Consider the following 21,385-nt stretch of genomic DNA (forward strand, 5'->3'; position numbering starts at 1 on the left):
GTGGAGATCTGAATGAAGTGTGAGAGCAAACCGCGTGACTCTGGGAAGCAAGTGTGCCAGGCTACACGAACAGCAAATGCAGAAGTCCTGAAGCAGGGATCATCTTAGTGTTCAAGGAACAACACCAGCCTGGAGTCAAAATAAATCTCAATGTCTCTACATACTATGAGCCTCTCTTCTTAAAATCCTTTCCTGGTTTCCAGTACTGCTGCTGCTTACCTCCTTGATTGCTCCTTTATTGATTTTATGTCTACTGATCTTAACTTACAACTTAGTAAGTTACATGAGTACTTAGTAAGTTATAAACACTTTCTCTAGGAGAGGAATAGTGCTAGGGTGACACAGGACAAAGTGATCACTGATCTCAAGTGGAAAAGACAGGATATACAACCAACTAAAGCAAAGCCGACTGATACCATAGAAGCATAAACTGATCTCAGGGCACAGGGGAAGACAGCATTGCTTCTGACTTGTGATCAGAGGGAAGGGTGATTTTGGAAGAAGCAATACTTTGCTTCTCATCAAAGGAGTTTCAGCAGGTGAAAAATGGGCAGTAAAGCAGAAACAGCATTATTAAAGATACAGAGGTATTCCTGTGCACTTGGTGTTCCTCTTCACTCCCTTCTAGTCATGTTCTACATGCTAGTGATAATGTTTTTGCCCAAATGTGTTGTACTTTTCCACCATGAAAATGTTGAGTGCTTTATTTAGGTTTGTTGACCTATATTGCATATATGCCTGCTTAGCGTAATGTGAATCTTCCTAGTTATGGTTATATAACGTACCCAGATGATTTTCATTTATGCCCTTAAATTCTCTCGATTATCTACAACTATCGATAGTATATATATATATATATATATATATTTGATAGCTAATATAGTCCGTGTGGTCTCTGTTTCTTGCAGTTCATTTCGGTGTACTTTGACAAATATTCCGCAGACACAGGCTTTGCTGAATAAAGCTAAGCTTCCTTTAGGATTGTTGTTACATCCCTTCAGAGACTTGACGGTAAAGTAACATATTTTAAAATACCTGTGGGTGCTGACGTGTGTTTATGTGCAGCGTATTTTGAGTGTGTATTTTCTTGGAAAATTTCTCATCTTTTAAGTTCGAAATAATCATTTTTGTCAAATTCAACTCAGCAAACATTTTCTAACTACCTGCTTTGTGACAGGCCCTAACTAAGCACTGGTAAATCCAGAGGTGCTAAGTCATTGACCTTGCCCCTAAGAAATTTACATCTAACAGGGGACAAAGATATAACAACAGATAACCATGGTGCAGGGTAACTAATACATGTACCTAACCAAATTCTACGAGGTACCTGGGCCAGGAGTATGATATGGGAAGTGATTCTGGGTGCAGTAGCAGAGGTTTGCTGTGAGTGATGAGGACTGAGCTGGGCTTTGAAAGATTAATAGGTTTGGAAGTTGGAAAGGCCATAACAGATTAACTTTGGGAGTCTATTAAAACATAAAGGGAGCACCAGCAGTGGTGTCCTTGGGGGTGGGAGGAGCTGTATGCTGGCTCCTAACTGTATGAAGCAAATAACTTCTGTAGTAATCAGTCCAGGTGCTTCCGGTCTGTTGAATGAAAACATTACTTAAGCTTCCACAGTCTGTTGGTTTAATACTAAGCTTTCTGGATTTTTACATATAGTTCTGGTATTTTATGCAAATATGTTATCTTTAAAATTTCTAAACTTCAGAAATTAAGTTTCTCCGGATACATTTTATTTGTACTCTGTAAGGTGCATTTCTCCCTCACATTTTTTTTTTTTTACTACTGTGGTTTTCTACTCCTCTTATTGCTACTGAGTTTCTTTTGCTCTCATTCATCAAAAAAAATGTGTATAAACTTACCCATTATGCTAGATGCTGAGGATACAAACGTTAATAAGCTTCCTCGTGGAGCTAACTTTCATACTAGCTAGGATACATAGAAGGAGCAGAGTGGATAGAAAATAAAATAATTATAAATGTGCAATAAATACCTTGAATTTATTCACTCAGTAAATACTGTTTGCTCACCTGTAATACTATTTCAGTCATTATCTCTAAACCAAGATAATTTCCCATACACATAGGTGAGAATTTTTGTCTAAACACAGATGCCATATATGATACCTTCTGGAAGTATATACACAAATTAGCAGCAGTGACTTCCTCTGTGCTTTGGATTCTGGGCAATTCTTTATTTTCTCATTTTCAGTTAATTGTATTTCCTGATTTTTTCATAAGTGTTATGTCATTTCTTATGTAATAAAAACTATATATGCAAAAGAAATTAAATACAAACATATAAATATTTATGTAGAAATAGAAAAAAGAATGCCAGAAGGAAATATACTAAAATGTTATCAGGGATTAATTCAGGGAGATAGAATAAAATGTGATTTCTTAGTGTTTTTTATATTTTCTGAATTTCTTAAATTGAATATAAAGTTCCTTTCCCAAACCTTCTCTTTCCTTTTCCTTTTTCTGAAGCAGTCCAAAACAGATTTATAGGTTTGCTTTTATATAGCATAATTTGTAATCTTTGCCCCCTCAACACTTTTGAAAAGATCACTAAAATTACCAGCATTTCAGTGGTCTCTTTTTTGTTAAGTTTAGCACCGTAATATTCTCACCCTCTTAAAAAATAACTCGTTCAGAATTAGGTAGGACTTCTGCCTTTCGTCATCTAAAACTCTCACACGCACACATTTTTTTTCGTGTATTTCTTTTAAGAGGCACATTGTGCTTGGTTCCTGTGGCCTCGCTTCCGTCAGGACGGTGGTGGCTGGCAGTGCGCGGTGCCGTGCGCTCGGTGCCGGTGCTGTCAGGCAGCAAACACAGGGACAGTTCTCTGTGGTATGTGTTTCTTTCTCACTGGGGTTTCTGGAGTCTAGCTGATGAGCTCCGGGTGACATTATTTTCGTGGCCAACCACGCTTTTCTTACCGGCCAGCAACTTCGATTGCATTTGGTTTGACTTCGTTTTGGTGTTATCTTACGGTTTGTGACAAAGAGGGAGAAAACTTGACAGCTGCTTGTGTTGCTCAGCACGTCACTGGATTTTATGGAAATGCTTGAATTTCAAAATACGGTTCTGGTTTCTGTTGTGTCTGTGGAGCAGAGCAGTCTGCGTTCCGTTCTTTCCCTGAGGTGCTTTTTCTGCTACAGCGTCTTTATTTTACTTCCTAGCAATTACCAGTGATAACATCAAATACCATTGTGAGGTGCCGATCTTGTCGAACGTATATCAACCCTTTTGTGTCCTTCATTGATCAACGTAGATGGAAATGCAATTTGTGCTATAGAGTGAATGACGGTGAGTTTCAGATTCTTAAAATAAGTGTGTTTAATATTAAACATTTTGACATTTTTTGTCATTATCTGGTCTCTCTCTTCATTGCTTTAAAAACTTCCGTGCCACTTTTAATGGAGAGAATATAGGCTAGGGACACTTCATCTTGCCTGGGGATGATTGATAATGAGGAGAGTGACAGTAAGGGCAAAGTAAAAAACTATTCACAAAACAAGTAATGAAGGTCATGTAGACTAATTGTGCTATGTCTGTCTGTTATCCCCTTTAGTTATCTCTTAGGTCCTCTTAGTATAATTGCTCTCAAATTTGTGTTTCTGTCTGATTTTTTTTCCATGTCATATGATATAATAAATAGGACATAAGCCTAAGAAGCAAGGTTGCCTGTGTCCTGGTTTCCTCACCTGATTTCACAATATAAGGGTTTTTTTTAATCTTGATATATTTTTCAAAGAGCATTTTTTATCGTTAGATGTTCACAGAACCATTGTAAACCTTACATAAATATTGATGATAAAGGTATTTATTTCTTGGTATGCATATGTCTTGTTTAGTTACAAATTGTGTTACTAAATTTGTACTCGATTTCTAATTCTTACCTAGTTCCTGAAGAATTTATGTATAATCCCCTCACTCGATCTTATGGAGAGCCTCATAAACGACCAGAAGTTCAGAATTCAACTGTGGAGTTCATTGCTTCTTCAGATTACATGGTAATTACTCAATGTAAAAATTAGTCATGGGATATAACTGTATTGGTCATTTATAATTTGCTGTTAGATGAATTCTTGAGAAATTCTGAATTGTCCCAGTGTGAATTTTTTTTAAATAATGCTGAAAGTTTATACTTCACAGATAGAAAACTCTTTGTAAAGGTTACTTGATGTCCTAGAAGAATGCAGTTATGTCACTAAGAAACAGTAGTAGTGTTTTATGATAAGCACTGTTTACAGTTTGTTGCCATTTTAATTTGATTGCTGACATGAAATGAATATAATATTCTTTTGCCATGTAATATTTAAGACCTTCAAACAGAAAAACTCATGTTTTTGCCAAAAACTGCAGTTTTCAAGCTCTTAAAGATAATTGCCGTCTTACTGATTCATCACCAGATTCTACCTTTTCTTTAATTATACTATAAGATCTCATTCTTCTTTTTTCCATTGATAAAAACAAATTCTTGGCTTAAGTTCTGCTCGTCATGTGTACTGTTTCTACTCATTTTAAATGTATTTATAATAACTTACATTTCTTCAGTACCCTTACTATTAATCTTTGTTGTCTACAAAAACGGAAGGTGTTGCTAGTGGGGAAAGGTGAACAGAGACAGCTAATGTGTATTAAATTCCTGTTTGGTCCATTTCTTTCTTTGTTTTTGTAATTTTTATGGTCCTCTGTGTCTACTTTAGCATCTGCCCGCGTAACTACTATTTCCTTGTCCGTTTCCATAAGAACTGTAGTAAACTTTTTCTCTTGGGCACTTTCACTCTCAGCGTCTTACCTTCTTTACTACTTACATTCCCAACTCTGTTCTGACTCCTGAGGATCTTAATCTAGTTGAAGTGGTGAAGCAAGAAGTTAATCTTTAATTTTTGCCGTATGACCCATGTGATCCTTGTTTGGCATATTAAGAAAAAAAAATTATGTATCCTTTCATATTTCTATGACATTGATTTTCAAGCATACTTCAAAAAAGAGATAATAGTATCGTGAACTATTACTTACCTATCACCAAGCTTCAACAGTTGTCAGCATTTTTCTAAATATATTTAATCTATTCCCCAGTCCACCCTAGTGCCCCCTCCCCTCACCCACCCTGGAGTTTATTAAATGCTGATCCCAGCATCATATCATTTAACCTATAAATATACAGTATTCAGTATACATCTCTAGCAGATAATGACTTAACATACTTAGGGTACCATCACAAGGACTTCCTTTACTTGGCACTTAACCCTTGAGATTTAGCCACCACCAGGTAACCCAAGAACTAGTTGTCAGATTTTAAAAAATAAATATAAAAAACAATGTTTTTCTGGAGTACGAAAGAGATACAGATGTTCATATTAAAAAATAAGCTGATTTTTTTTCTTGAAAGATACCTCAGTCAGCAGTCAATCAGGAAAACATTTAGCCCATCTATTTAACCATTACTGTGTAACAACTCCTTTTTTTGAGAGAGAGAGCACACGAATAGGGGGTGGGGGGTACAAAGGGCAGAGGGAGAGGAAGAGAGAGAATCTTAAGCAGGCTCCCTGCACAGCGCAGAGCCTGACGCGGGGCTGGATCTCACAACCCAGAGATCATGACCTGAGCCGAAATCAAGAGTTGGACGCTTAACCAGCTGAGCCACCTGGGGGCACCTAACAACTGCCTTATTATGCTTAATCTATAACCAGCTTCCTAAGAAAAATGTTAAAGGAATGTCATTTTCATTAGCACGTAAGATCTTATAAAATGTCAGTCCTATTTGTGTACTTTTTGTGTGTCATTTACTCAGTAAATACCCAGTAGTAATAGTGTTATAAACAGAAGAAACTGTGCCTGCTAAATAAATTACATTATTTTCATTCCTTTCAGCTTCGTCCTCCTCAGCCTGCAGTTTACTTGTTTGTTTTAGATGTATCTCATAATGCAGTGGAAGCCGGATATTTGACAATTTTGTGCCAGTCATTGTTAGAAAATCTAGACAAGTAAGAAGTCTTTTTACTCATAATGTGTGTGTACAAATATATATAAATGTGAAATGTTTATTAGCAACTTATGGGGTTAGTTTTTATTTACAGTTTGACTTCATTTCTCTCTCACTGCAAGAGTACTTCTTGCCCATGTCAGACTAAGGGTCCTGCTGCTTCGATTACTACAATTTATGACTTGGTATCTGAATCATAGAATTGTAAATGTTTAATACTTGCTGAGGAATTTAGATTTCTTCCAGCTGTTCCTCTGACTTAGCAGATCTGAGCACTGGCCAGGGTATCGAGGACCTGGATAAGAGCTGAAATTCATGTGAGCAAGGAGTTTTTCATACTAGTTTTAAATGTCCTGGTGAGAAAATGAGCCAGATAAAGGGAAAGAAGGAATTGATTTTGTGCTGAAGATTTCAGGAAGCCAGAAAGTGAACTCTTCGATTTGGCACATTGATAACGAGCTGTATTGTGAAAGTGGAAACAGGGTATAGGATAGATTGCTTATACTTGGCTCTAATTCCTGCCTTGTATTCGTCATGAAGGAGACCCTCAAGTAGCTTTAAAAATGAGCCTTCCAAATCTCTGGAAAACCAAGTAGTACATTTCTGTTTTTTACTCCCAACAGCCACAGAGATGTGACTTAAGGTTATTAGTAAGAGTGGTTCACAGCTGCATTGGTTCTTGACATGTGTAGAGAAGTGGGGCCGGTTATGTCAGAAGTACTCTTGGTGATTCCAAAAGGTTCTCTCCCACCTTCCATTTGAGCTCGAGAGTCCTTCCTCTATTAAGTGCTAACTCTTACCACAGTAGTCTGCATATCACTGATCTGGGCCTGTGGTAAGTGGATAACATTGAGGTAAAAATATCCGGAGGTATTACATGATTTGCTTTTAGTTTCTGTTAGTAACTTGGAGTTCTCATATGTTTATCCTTGATTGAAGCATTTGCCTTGTTTTAGTCAGATAGAGCTTTAACAGTGAATGGCAATGGACGGCTCTCTGCAAAGAAATAGTTTTAAAACTGAAGAGTCAGCTTGCTGAAAATGTATGAGGGTACATAACCCTAGAAATAGGAGCCAGACCAATGAGTAACTATTTGTGACTTAAATAAACTATGCAAAACCAAAAGGATAAAATCGGAAATGGAAAATCTTTTTTTAAAGATTTTATTTATTTATTTGACGGAGAGAGACAGCCAGCAAGAGAGGGAACACAAGCAGGGGGAGTGGGAGAGGAAGACAGGCTACCAGCAGAGCAGGGAGCCCAATGTGGGGCTCGATCCCAGAACCCTGGGATCACGCCCTGAGCCGAAGGCAGACGCTTAACGACTGAGCCACCCAGGCGCCCCTGGAAAATCATTTAAAACATGTATATATATTTAATTAAGCAGAAAATAGAAGCATTAGGAAAGTAAAAAAAAAAAAGGTAACGTTTTTGGAAAGGGCTATTCTACAACGTTGAGAAGGAGGAATCTAATGTGGAGCAATTCCAGCTGAATATTGGGCTTGAAGAAGAGTAGATAAGTAGTCTCCATTCTAACTGGTAACAGATGACGCTAACACTCATTGACCTTAGCAGTTACAAAGGAGCAAAGAATTGTCTGTAGAAACATCATAAATCTTGACCAGTATTGGTAAGCTGAACACCTGCATAACTTGGTGCATTCTGGTCTCTGAACTGCTTTTTGGCCTTGTTTGCAGACCATCTGACTAGCCTGATCGGTCATGCATAATAGTAATAATACTGCTTGTTTTGATGCACACTATTATGGCATCCTACAATATTCAAAAATATTTTTAAAACATTGCTAAAATAATATAACTATTATATATAAAATTATACAACAGCAGTTTGTTGGTGGTATATAGAAACATACTTTTGTAAGATGAGGCATCCACTTTATCAATAAGGAGAACCCAACAAGCAATGAGATGATAGTTTATTCTTTTTGCCAAGGCATTTACTTTTGAATACTGAGTTCCAGCAGAAAACTTCTGAAAGGTTGATGATAAAATGTCTTGATGTTCTTAAATGTGGTTTTTATTTAAAATTGCTCCATTAAAATCTGATTTATATTACATTGTCTTTTCTTGGAAAGTACTTGTCATTCTGCCCTTAAACTGTTTAAACTAGATACATTATTTTTGTAATATTAGAATTGAAAATATGAGTAAATTTTTAGTTAAAGGAGGGTGTTGTAGAGGAAAGTTAGCAAGAAATCTTTGGGGTTTTTTTGTTTTGAGAGAGAGAGAGTGCGTGCATGAGGGGAGCAGGGATTGAGGGGCAGAGGGAGAGAGAGAGAAGATCCCAAGCAGGCTCCACATACCCAGAGTGGAGCCCAACTCAGGGCTTGATCTCATAACCCTAAGATCATTGACCTGAGCCAAAATCAAGAGTCAGACGCCTAACTGACTGAGCTACCCAGGCACCCAAGAAATCTTTGATTATTCAATCATTTCATTTTTAGTTTTGGTTTATTATTTGAACGTGGTTCAGTTTTCTGAAATATTAACTCTAAACATGTTGGCTTCATCTGAAAATGGGATGTTTTCCTTGGTCTTTTCTGATGTATGTTAGTTTAGGGAGGAATAACTTTCTGTCCTCTATGAAAAAGCCCGTGTAGTTATTCTTAGATTTAGTTTACTATTTCATTATTTTTTTAAATAAAATATGCAACTGAAAACTTTGAATTTAAAATTGTTATTTTTATACTTAGGCTTCCTGGAGATTCACGAACAAGAATAGGATTTATGACCTTTGATAGCACTATTCATTTCTATAATTTACAAGAAGGATTATCACAGCCTCAGATGTTGATTGTGTCTGATATAGATGGTAAGCAGTGAATAAGTCTTTCTAACTATAGATTTTGGAATTGACGGTACTTTTTTTGACAGTACATCCTGTCAAAATGCTGTAAGGATAATTTGGTGTACTTTGATATTTATTTCAAAATAGTTTCCTGGGGGGAAAAAAGTTTCCTGGAAAACACTTCATTCTAAGTTTTCTGTGCTTGTTTGTGTACTTACACATGTGTGCATACACACGTGTAAGGTGTATGCAGAGTGTGTGTGTGTGTGTGTGTATTTATATTTGATAAAGCAGTATTGTGGTACCCATTATATATATGGCCTGATAAAAACTAAGATTTTTAAATTGATGATATTCTTTTGACTTGATATATCTCTTGATTAAAATATGTTTTCCCTTTAGATGTTTTTCTGCCTACACCGGATAGCTTACTTGTGAATCTATATGAAAGTAAAGAGGTGAGATAGATTTTTTTCCTTAAAGTATGAAAACATTTCCATTATTTCAGCTGTTTACTAAAATCCTTAACATTTGTTTACTTGGTATATAAGTACCGTATAGACAATGTAGGTAGCATATCTATTGACCACTCAGTTTATGGTCCCCCAGGATAGAGTGGTATATATTATACTCCAGTATGTTTTAAAGAAGAAAATTGCCTTGTGGGGCGCCTGGGTGGTACAGCGGTTGGGCGTCTGCCTTCGGCTCAGGGCGTGATCCCGGCGTTGTGGGATCGAGCCCCACATCGGGCTCCTCCGCTGTGAGCCTGCTTCTTCCTCTCCCACTCCCCCTGCTTGTGTTCCCTCTCTCGCTGGCTGTCTCTGTCCTGTCGAATGAATGGATGAAATCTTTAAAAAAAAAAAAAAGAAAAGAAAATTGCCTTGTCCTCTCAGTAATTCAACTTTTAATCTTTGTTTTCCCAGCTTATAAAAGACTTATTGAATGCATTACCAAGTATGTTCACCAATACAAGAGAAACACACAGTGCGCTTGGTCCTGCTCTTCAGGCTGCCTTTAAATTAATGTCTCCAACAGGTGGCCGTGTGTCTGTATTTCAGACACAGTTACCTTCCTTGGGTGCAGGACTTCTGCAGTCCAGAGAAGATCCTAATCAGAGATCAAGCACAAAGGTATTATATATTTGGTTTCTCTGTCATATTTAAGATGGTGTTTGTACCTCCACAGACTGTGATTATTTCTTAATTCTTCTACTTTTCTACTTCATTAATAGTAAAAGCTCTGCTGAGTAGGTTTAATCAAATTATCATTTTGTGTTGTTTTATTTCTTGGTTTGCAAGTCATAGAAATTTAGAAAATATTTACTGTAGTCCTTCCATTTTACAGATGAGGAAAACAGATTAAACTTGCCAAAGGTTAAATAACTAATGGTAAAGGTGTGACTTGGTTTTCTGGCTGCAGTGCTCTTTTCTGTTGTACAAGTGATAAAACTTACTACATCTGAGGTATTATAATTTAACATGCTCGTACTCATAAACATTTTAATTACCAAGGTAATACAAATCATTGTCTAATAAATTAAACCATCAGTAGTCTTTACTCTCAAGGTAATAGCGTTTATGGGCACGTGGCTGGCTTGGTTGGTAGAGTGTGAGACTCTTAATCTCGAGGTCTTGAATTTGAGCCCCACATTGGGTGTAGAGATTACTTAAAAAAAAAAAGAAAATAGTGTTTAGTTATATAAACACATACAAATAAGCATAATTGGGCATCATACATATATAGGATATTTTTTAACTGGCTTTTTTTTTTTTCATTGAAAGAGTATATTGTGAGCATTTTCTGAGGTCCCTGAAAATTATCTTTAAAAAATATTTTTTAGAGGTATCTGGCTGGCTCAGTTGGAAGAGCATGCAACTCAGTCTCGTGAGCTCAAGCCCCACTCTGAGGGTAGAGATTACTAAAAAATAAAAAAATCAACTTTGAAAAATAAAAAAAATTAAATATTTTTTAGTAAATATGAAAGTACTCAATTTAATTAGTTGCCTCCTAGCTACTAAATAGTTGTCTCCAGTATTTCCACTATTAAAAAAAGACTATGAGGCTGAATATTACTTGGGTTTTATATGAAGATTTTGTCAGAGTATTTTAATCCCTTATTTCAAATAATAAATGAACTAGAATCATTTTTGTGCTGTGTATAAGTTTTGTCTGACCTCAAGGAAATATTATTACAACTAATTATGAGTATGAATTAAATAGTTTTAATAGTGCCATAAATATTTAGCCACATTCACTTTTTCCTTAGGAAAAATTCTTAAAATTATTGGGTCACAGAGTATAAGCTTTATTTAAGTTATTGATGTGTTTTACTTGGTTTTTTTTTTAATCAACGGTACTCTTAAAACTCTCAAATCTTCTAGCCATCATTCAGTATTACAGCTCTTTTTATTCTTCACCAATTTGCTCGAGAAAAATAGTGCCATATTTCACTTTCTATAGCAACAGCATTTTTAAGTTACTTTTCAGAAAAAAATCTAATTTTAAAATAAATTGGGGCCAGCGTATTTTTTAAACTCATCAGGTACAGCTAGAATCCAGTTCATTGATCCATTGCAGTCCATTGTAGAATAGAGAGGTTTTGAACATAGGGAGGTAGTTACGTGTTAGTGAAGTCTTCAGTGCAGTTTTATTTTATTTTTCTCATTTAACTTTAGAAATATTCTTTACCTGCCTGGGACTCAAAAGCTTAAATGCCTGTGCTGGTTTACATATTTCTTCATATCTGAGTAAACTCTAATATAGTAATCGTACACTATGATTAAGAGGATTGAAACATTTCGTTTTGCAATGTAGCTTAAAGAACTTGGAGCCTGGCTCTTGCATTTTTAACTCTCACCGGTGCCACCTTTTCAGCTCAAGTGTCCTTATACCAGTAGAAAAAGCCTTCTTTAATCTATGACTCTTCCACGTTGTTACGAACAGTTTATATTAATAGTTAACAGCACTCACTCTGGAGCCAGACTTGGCAGGTTTAAATTCCAGCATCCACCACTCAATAACTATGTAATTGGTTGTTACTTAATCTAGTTTTTGCCTCAGTTTCCTTCTCTGTAAAATGTAGGTATCTTAAATTTATATAAAACATCTCGACAGTGCTTTTTAAGTGCTTTATAAATGTTAGCAATTATTATTCTTAAAGGATCTTTGCCAACAACCTAGACATTTAAAAAACTTCCTTAGTGTGATAGGAGGACAAAGGATATCCTCTTCATTATTGTGAGAGAGATGTAGAAATGTGTGCATAGTGCAAGGTTTCTGGCTCTTACTTTATGACCTGTTGACTTAGGTTGTACAACATCTTGGGCCTGCAACTGATTTTTATAAGAAACTGGCTTTAGATTGCTCAGGGCAGCAGACTGCAGTGGATCTGTTCCTTTTAAGTTCACAGTATTCTGATCTTGCTTCTCTAGGTAAGGAGATATCATCATGTTCATCTGTTTACATAAACATTTTTAGCATATAGTCAAATCGAAACTCTTTATTAAGAGTTCTCAATATTTGGGGGTAAAAGCATGTGAATTAGATAATATCTATGAAAATTACCCATAAACTGTAAAGCACTTGACATATCTAAAATGCTATTACTATTTGTTTTTAAAATCTAATTCCTTTACCATTTTGCTTAATAATAAACCTTATCACATATTTTACAAATATTTGTGTTTTCTCAGACTTACGTATTATCCTTATTTTGACAGCTTAGGTTTTCTCGTTATGACAGATTTTTTTCATGACATAGAATCTCTTCTCTTGTTGGGCAAGTAAGATATTACTGGATATTATTACAGGATATTCTTGTTTCTGTAGCTAATACTTGTTCTCTTTCTCTCTGAAGCTTGCGTGTCCAAGTACTCCGCAGGGTGCATCTATTATTATCCGTCTTTCCACTATACTCACAACCCTTCACAAGCAGAAAAGTTACAAAAAGACCTAAAACGGTATCTCACAAGAAAAATTGGATTTGAAGCGGTTATGAGAATAAGGTGTACGAAAGGTATGAAATTATAAAAGTTGTGTTTTATATTATATCCTTTTGTCAAAATTAATATCCATGATTGCCTGTACTGATCCTTCCTCATGAAGGACTTTCTGCTGGTCCAGTTAGCTGTAAGCTGTTTTAAATATGTGTAGTTACTGAGTAATCATTGCCCAGTTTCTTAAGTAATTTGAATAAATGAACAAAAGTAATGTTTGCTTTATTAGGAAGAACTTACGAGAAAGCCATATTGGACGTGATTTTAGAAGGAGAATTAGAGGAGTAGGGAAGGTTGTAAATGAAAATTGATGAGTGCTCTTTGCCTTCCTCATCATTCAATTAGTCTTCAGTTTACCTCAAGTTTTACATGAACGTTTGCTGGAGGAAATCTCTCTAATTTTAATTCTTAAATGAGTTGTACTGTAACCGTTACTTGTTTCATTTTGTATATTAGATCTTCGTCTGACTTCACATATGAGAAAGTATAAGACCAGTTATCAATACAAGTTAAATGTCTGCTCTCCCTTTTATATAACCTGCATTGTTTTTTTTGAACTGGTAGAACCTCTGCTAACGCCCCAGTCCTACTCCCCAGTTATCCTTTTGATTCAAAATCAGAGACCGGTTTTACTTTTAAAAGTAGCTTTAGGGGCGCCTGGGTGGCACAGCGGTTAAGCGTCTGCCTTCGGCTCAGGGCGTGATCCCGGCGTTATGGGATCGAGCCCCACATCAGGCTCCTCCGCTAAGAGCCTGCTTCTTCCTCTCCCACTCCCCCTGCTTGTGTTCCCTCTCTCGCTGGCTGTCTCTATCTCTGTCAAATAAATAAATAAAATCTTTAAAAAAATAAAATAAAATAAAAAATAAAAGTCGCTTTAGCCTGAGGTAAAGATACCTCTGTTACTTCTTCTTTTATAGCAAGTTTTCTCTTCCCTAGGTCTTTCAATGCACACTTTTCACGGAAACTTCTTTGTCCGTTCCACTGATTTGTTATCCCTTGCCAACATCAATCCTGATGCTGGATTTGCAGTACAACTGTCAATCGAAGAAAATTTGACGGATACTTCCTTAGTGTGCTTTCAGACAGCCCTATTATATACATCAAGCAAAGGTAATGTTAACAGATATGAAATACAATCAGCAGTAGTTTTCCCCTCCTTTTACATGCTGGGGAAATGGGGAGAAAGAATGAACGAACATACAGTGGGAGATAAATGGAATTTGCATTAGTTAATCAAATACATGTTCTGTTTTTGGGTTTTCTTTAAACTCATTTTTGAATCTTTAATATCTTTTTTGACTCCTGGAAGTCATGTATTCTCAGGATCACATGTGTCTGGTAAACTCATGCTAAATCCTGCTATGTCATCCTTAGCATTATTTTTTGCCCCATAAGATAAAAAATTCTATGTAGCACATAAGGCCCACGTTAGTTATTTAGCAGTCAGGTTTTCTAACATTTTACTGTGTTACATCTAATTTAAAATGATATTAAAATAAAAACCAGAACCTAATGTTCAGCTATTTACAAAATACAGTATATATTCATAGTCTACAGATTTGGGGAGTGTTTTGATTCTCTTTAAAGCATGTTACTTGTAAAACTTTGTTTTTACATTTCAGAATCCTGTGGATGATTTGATCCAATCAAAACAGTAATTTGAATAATGTTTTGACCTGTTTGTTTTATTTCTCTCTTGGCCCAGTGTGTTTTTGCAATGACCTTGCTTCATCATTTCATGTAGGTGAGCGGAGAATTAGAGTGCACACGCTCTGTTTGCCGGTAGTAAGTTCGCTAGCGGACGTCTATGCAGGAGTGGACGTACAGGCTGCCATCTGCCTTCTGGCCAACATGGGTGAGTAAAAATGTGAAGGAACAGGTGAAATGTATTTTTCTATCCTAAAAACTGGAACCTGGGCATTTTTTTTTTTTACCCTAGAAATCCTTTACTTAGTGCATTTTCATTTACGGCACGGTGAATTGGACTGTTCTTATAATTTATTCATTATTAATTCGTTAGTTTAAAAATCTTTGGGGGCTTCATAATCACTAAAAGCTGGTAACAGCCCAAATGTCCTTCAACTGGTAACTGGATGAACAAACTATGGTATATCCATACAATAGAAATACAACTCAGTAATAAAAAGAAATGAATTGTTGATATGTCAGTAGCCGTGGATGACTGTCACAGGCATTATGCTAACTGAAAGGAGCTAGGCTTCAAGAAGACTATATACATACATTCATATGACATTCTCGAAAAGGGAAAATTATAGGGATGAAGAACAAACAGATCATTGATTATCAGGGTTAAAGATAGAAAATTTTACCACAAAGAGGCTACATCAGTGGATATTTTTGGGGTAATGAAACTGTTGTGTAATTTGTTTGTGGTTGCGATTATATGGCTGTGTGTTTGACATATAATCACCATACAGTTATACCCAAAAATGTAAATTTTATTGTATATAAGTTAAAAGAAAAATCTTTTGGGGAATCAGTGTAACACTGAGTATTTTGTTTTCAGTGAATTTTCCTTTTGGGTGTGAAATGAACCTTATTTTTCATGTAGTCTTAGAGAAAAATAGTCATTATTATTCATTTGGGGAAAAATTATAATAGCATTTATGAAAGCATCCCAATTTTTAATTATTTTTATCTCTGTATTTTAAATTCAATGTATTATAACTGATTGTTTTTCAGTATAATTTTATTTTTAATACTTGGGCACATCTGTAGGCCCTCTCTAGTTTAATAAAATATGTACTTAGAAGAAAATAAGTTTCACACTATTATCTGGCTCTTCAGTGTCTGTATGAGAACCTATGTTCAATTGCTCTCTCTTTTTTGTTGACCTGGGAATGCTTTGACAGAAGATTTCAGAGGATCACAAGGGATACTCAGATTGCAGAATTTACATTGTTTACGCAGAAAAAAAATGATACTTTATATATGTGACTTCTGTTGGAATAACAGCACCATCCCTAGAGCTTTCTCAGATACAAATGGTTGATATACATTCTCTAATATCAATAGCAATTAAGTGTTTTCAGATATAAAGAGACTAAAGCAGAAAGAGCCAAAACAATCTAGATCTGTTCTGATTGTGAGCATTATGCAGATTTACTTCACAAAAATTATATAATGAGCAGACACTTGTAAAATGAAGGGGCAAATGAAATGTATTTTTCTATCCTAAAAACAGAATTTTTGTTGGTTGCTTAAGTAATGCATGTAAATTTTAACCCCTTATAGCATTCATTGGAATCTAGTGGTTAAATGCATTTTCATTTTGGTTGCTTTATAGCTGTTGATCGGTCCATCTCGTCCAGCCTGTCAGATGCAAGAGACGCCTTAGTGAACGCTGTGGTGGATTCGCTGTCTGCATATGGCTCAACGGTCTCAAATTTACAGCACTCTGCGCTCGTAGCACCCAGCTCCCTCAAGCTCTTTCCTCTCTATGTTTTGGCCCTTCTCAAGCAGGTAGCTCTCTAGCTACACTATTTCATATATGTATCATATACGTTTCATACATTCTCAATACATAGATGAAGAAATGAAAGCCAGTTTTCTGGGTTTTTTAATATTTAACTAGATAATTTTGCAGCTTAGCTTTGGAAAAGTTTTGAGAAACAATAGATCAGCAGAAGATTAAAGTATATAAAAACACATGATGACTCTTGTGAAACCATATGCTCTCAGTCGTTAGTATGTAGGAGCAGCCTGGACAATGCTGTGCTTACAGCGCACTCTTAGTATATATGTGCTTCTGGAAGGAGACTCCAAGGAAAGAATTTACTGTCCATCGAACACCTTTCCAAGGCTCAGGCACTGTAATAGTTGTTGTACATGCATCATCTTATCTAATCCTTACAGCAGCTTAGAGAGGTATTTTTTCTCTGTTTTTCTTAGGATGAGAATACAGCTTTGAGACGCTAAATAGCTAGCTCACGTATCTACCTATTGAATGTCAGAGCTGAGAATTTAATCCACATCTGTTTCGAAGGCCATGCTTTTTCCATGACTGTGATGGTATATATATTTGTTTTGATAGTGATCTATATTTATGTTTTTTTGGAAAAATATGTATTTTTTTTCTTGTAGAAAGCATTTAGAACCGGTACAAGCACACGCCTGGATGATCGTGTATATGCCATGTGTCAGATAAAGTGTCAGCCACTTGTTCATCTGATGAAAATGATTCATCCCAACTTATACAGGATAGACAGATTGACAGATGAGGTATAATTTTTTCAGTGTATTTGAAATTTTTTAATTTACATAGATTGAGTGTCTTGATTCTACAGCAAAGGTGCTAATGTATTAGTAACAATTTTTTACATCTGCTTTTTCCCTGTGATAGTAATAATACATTAGATAAGGGCACTGGCTGTGAATTTGGTTCAATAATGTTAGATACTATGTGTGGTTTTGGAGTTTTCAAAAATACCACCTTGTGGTTTGATTATAATATTTATTACAAAGCTAAATTGTAGAATAGACATTTCCATTTATATTTTATAGATACTGACTATTCCTAATGTGATCAGAGTATAATTTTTATTTTTTTAAGATTTTGTTTGTTTATTTGAAAGAGAGAGAGAGTGAGCTCGTACAAGTTGGGGGAGGGGCAGAGGGCGAAGCTGACTCCCCTGCTGAGCAGGGAGCCTGACCTGGGGCTTGATCCTGGGACTCCGAGATCATGACCTGAGCCAAAGGCAAAAGCTTAACAAGACTGAACCACCCAGGTGTCCTTTTTTGTTTTTAATTCCAGTATAATTAATGTATAGTGTTGCATATTAGTTTCAGGTGTACAATATAGTGCCTCAGTAATTCTGTACATTACTCAGTGCTCATCATGATGAATGTACTCTTGATCCCCTTTACCCACCCCCTACCCACATCCCCTCTGGAAACTACCAATTTGTTCTCTATAGTTAAGAGTCTGATTTTTTGGTTTCTCTCTTCTGTGTGTGTGTGTTCATTTGTTTTGTTTCTTAAATTCCACATATGAGTGAAATCATATGGTGTTTGTCTTCTCTGGCTGACTTATTTCACTTAGCATTATACCATTTACATCATCCATGGTGTGGCAAGATTTCATTCCTTTTTTATGGCTGAGTAGTATTCCATGGTTTATATATACCACTTTTTCTTTATCCATTCATCTGTTGATGGACACTTGCATTGCTTCCATACTTTGGCTCTTGTAAATAACGCTCCAGTAGATGTAGGTATGCATATATCTTTTTGAATTAGTGTTTTTGTATTCTTTGGGTAAATACACAGTAGTGGAATTAATGGGTCATATGGTAATTCAGTTTTTAATTTTTTAAGGAACCTCTGTGTCGTTTTCCACAATGGCTGCACCAGTTTGCATTCCCACCAGTAGTGCATGAGGGTTCCTTTTTTCTCCACATTCTTGCCAACATTTGTTGTTTCTTGTGCTTATTTTAGCCATTCTGACAGGTGTGAGGTGGTATCTCATTGTAGTTTTGATTTGCGTTTCCCTGATGATGAGTGATGTTGAGCATCTTTTCATGTGTCAGTTGGCCATCTGGATGTCTTTGGAGAAATGTCTGTTCATGTCCTCTGCCCATTTTTTAATTGGATTATTTGGGGGTTTTGTAGTTGAATTGTGTAAGTTTTTTATATATTTTGGATATTAAACCGTATTGGATATATCATTTGCAAATGTCTTCTCCCATTCAGTAGGTTGTCTTTTTGTTTTTTGATGGTTTCCTTTGCTCTGCAGAAGCTTTTTATTTTGATGATGTCCCAGTGATTTATTTATTTTTTTTTATAAAGCCACCATGAACTTTCTTTTTTTTTTTTAAAGATTTTATTTATTTATTCGACAGAGATAGAGACAGCCAGCGAGAGAGGGAACACAAGCAGGGGGAGTGGGAGAGGAAGAAGCAGGCTCATAGCGGAGGAGCCTGATGTGGGGCTCGATCCCGTAACGCCGGGATCACGCCCTGAGCCAAAGGCAGACGCTTAACCGCTGTGCCACCCAGGCGCCCCCCAATGATTTATTTTTGCTTTCCTTTCCCTCACCTTAAGAGACCTTCTAGAAAAATGTTGCTATGGCCAATGTTAGAGAAATTACTGCCTGTGCGCTCTTCTAGGATTTTTACAGTTTCAGATAACATATTTAGGTTCTTAATCCATTCTGAGTTTAATTTTGTGTACATTGTATGAAAGTGATCCAGTTTCATTCTTTTGCATGTTGCTGTCCAGTTTTCTCAACAACTTTTGTTGAGGAGCCTTTCCTTTTCCATTACATATTCTTGTCTCCTTTGTCAAAGATTAAATTGGTCAAATAATCATGAGTTTATTTGTGGGCTCTCTTTTCATTCCACTGATCTATGTGTCTGTTTTTGTGCCAGTACCATACTGTTTTGATTACTATTGCTTTGTACTGTATCTTGAAATCTGGGATTGCGATACCTCCAGTTTTGTTCTTTTTTCAAGATTGCTTTAGCTAGTTGGGGTCTTTTGTGGTTCCATACACATTTTAGGATTATTTGTTTTATTTCTCTGAAAAATACCGTTGCTATTTTGATAGGGATTATACCAGACCTGCAAATTGCATTGGGTAGTATTAACATTTTAACAACATTTGTTCTCCCAATCTGAACAAAGAATATCTTTCCATTTGTTTGTGTCATCTTCAGTTTCTCTCATTAGGGTGTTACAGAGTTTTCAGAGTACAGGTCTTTTACATCCTTGGTTAAGATTATTCCTAGGTATTTTATTATTTTGGGTGCAATTGTAAATGGGGTTGTTTTCTTAATTTCTCTTTCTGCTACTTCATTATTAGTGTTGTAGAAATGCAATGGGTTTCTGTCTGTTGATTTTGTGTCCTGCAACCTTACTGGACTCATTTATCACGTCTAGAATTTTTTGGTCGAGTCTTCAGGGTTTTCTGTATAGAGTATCGTGTCATCTGTAAGTAGTGAAGGTTTTACTTCTTCCTTACCGATTCGGGTGCCTTTTATTTTTGTTGTTGCCATCTGATTGCTGTGGGTAGGACTTTTAGTATTATGTTGAATAAAAGTGGTAAGAGTGGACATCCTTGTCTTGTTCCTGATCTTAGGGGACAAGCTCTCAGTTTTTCACCATTAAGTATGATGTTAGCTGTGGGTTTTTCATATACGGCCTTCAATGTTGAGGTATGTTCTTTCTGATCCAAGTGCAGTTTTGATTATATTATAAACCAGATCTGGCGTCTAACAGTTATTTTTAATATGCAAATATGTAGTGTCTTTTCTTCCTTGAGTTAAAACTACTTTTTGGAGTCTTCTGTATTTTGTTACTAGAGAAATGTAAAAAAAAAATAGCTTGCTTTGAAGCAGATTTAATAATCATACTTTTAACATATCCAGATCCCAGAAGAGAAGGAAGTGGACAGATCATTTTACGTATTTATGTTATTGTCTTGGTTTTTTAAAGATTTTATTTATTTATTTGAGAGAGAGAGAGCATGCACAACCGGGGGGAGGGTCAGAGGGAGAGGGAGAGAATCTCAAACAGACTCAGCGCTTAGCGCGAGCCCGATGCACAACCCAGCACAGGGTCCAGTCTCATGACCCTGAGATCCCCACTTGAGCCGAAACCAAGAGTCAGACGCTTAACCAACTGAGCCCCCCAGGCACTCCATCATGTTTCTATCTTTGTAATTTGAATACATTTGAGTGTTGTGATTCTACAGTCAAGGTGGTAATGTATTACCAGTAATTTTTTGCATCTTACAAAATTCTCAAGTGTCATTTTTCAGTATTTCATAAAGAGCTAGTAGCCATTATGTTCCAGACTGTGATGATAGTTACATAAGCTCATTCCATCTCTTTTCTTTTTTCAGGGTGCAATACACGTTAATGACAGGGTTGTACCTCAGCCACCTCTTCAAAAACTGTCTGCAGAAAAACTGACAAGAGAAGGTGCTTTCCTTATGGACTGTGGCTCTGTAAGCACCCTCTCCTGATAAAGTGTACCACTGTTCCAGTTCGCAAAAGGAGACACACGTACAGGGTCCAGCTTTATTACCATAGATCAGGCAGTGAAAGGTGAAATTAGGAACAGAGAGACAATAAATTGGTACCTGGCACAAGAGGTCAATTTATTTTAGACTTTCTAGTTGGATATCATTTTATCATCATGGATTATTTATTGTCATGGATTATGTATACTTGATAGAAAAGTAAAGAGAGGAGTTCTGGAGGATTTTGCCATCTAGAATCATAAAATTCAAAGGGACCTCAGGAGTCTATCAGATAGTTTCAACTTCTGTCGTCTGTCTGAAATGCCTTTAATGATTAGGAGTTTACGAGAAGTCGCTGGGCAGAGTGGTGGTGAGGGGTATCAGAATGGTCAAGATGACTTCATAAATAATACCTTTTGAGCAGGAAAACGGTGGATGAGGGAGAGCCCATTAGTTAAAGTACACAGACAGTAATTGAAAACGGGGATAGGAACTACAGTGAGTCAGTTATCCTGGCTAAAGCACTCCCTTCTTAGGGGAGAAAGGTAAGGAAGATGGTAAAATGTATTTAATGGGAATTCTTGAAATTTATGCTAAG

General features: G+C 36.2%; 1 protein-coding gene across 7 annotated transcripts in view; it reads left to right on the top strand.

The window, feature by feature from the left end:
- The window catches only part of SEC24B (SEC24 homolog B, COPII component), an 84,918-nt gene that overhangs the window by 59,545 nt on the left and 3,988 nt on the right, over positions 1-21,385 (top strand). For 6 of the 7 annotated variants that reach the window (XM_045799173.2, XM_045799174.2, XM_045799176.2 and 3 more), the window contains 14 exons: positions 909-1,011; positions 3,188-3,314; positions 3,912-4,021; positions 5,889-6,001; positions 8,714-8,832; positions 9,211-9,266; positions 9,732-9,938; positions 12,116-12,239; positions 12,665-12,823; positions 13,740-13,913; positions 14,548-14,658; positions 16,111-16,286; positions 16,908-17,045; positions 20,668-20,772. In XM_045799173.2, coding sequence (XP_045655129.1) covers positions 909-1,011; positions 3,188-3,314; positions 3,912-4,021; positions 5,889-6,001; positions 8,714-8,832; positions 9,211-9,266; positions 9,732-9,938; positions 12,116-12,239; positions 12,665-12,823; positions 13,740-13,913; positions 14,548-14,658; positions 16,111-16,286; positions 16,908-17,045; positions 20,668-20,772 — 1,822 coding nt within the window. The remainder of the gene's footprint in view (positions 1-908; positions 1,012-3,187; positions 3,315-3,911; positions 4,022-5,888; positions 6,002-8,713; positions 8,833-9,210; positions 9,267-9,731; positions 9,939-12,115; positions 12,240-12,664; positions 12,824-13,739; positions 13,914-14,547; positions 14,659-16,110; positions 16,287-16,907; positions 17,046-20,667; positions 20,773-21,385) is intronic. The other variant, XM_087866390.1, reaches the window with a different exon arrangement.

Source organism: Ursus americanus, chromosome 13 (assembly GCF_024610735.1).
Source record: "Ursus americanus isolate L20-20 chromosome 13, mUrsAme1.1.p, whole genome shotgun sequence".
Taxonomy (NCBI): domain Eukaryota; kingdom Metazoa; phylum Chordata; class Mammalia; order Carnivora; family Ursidae; genus Ursus; species Ursus americanus.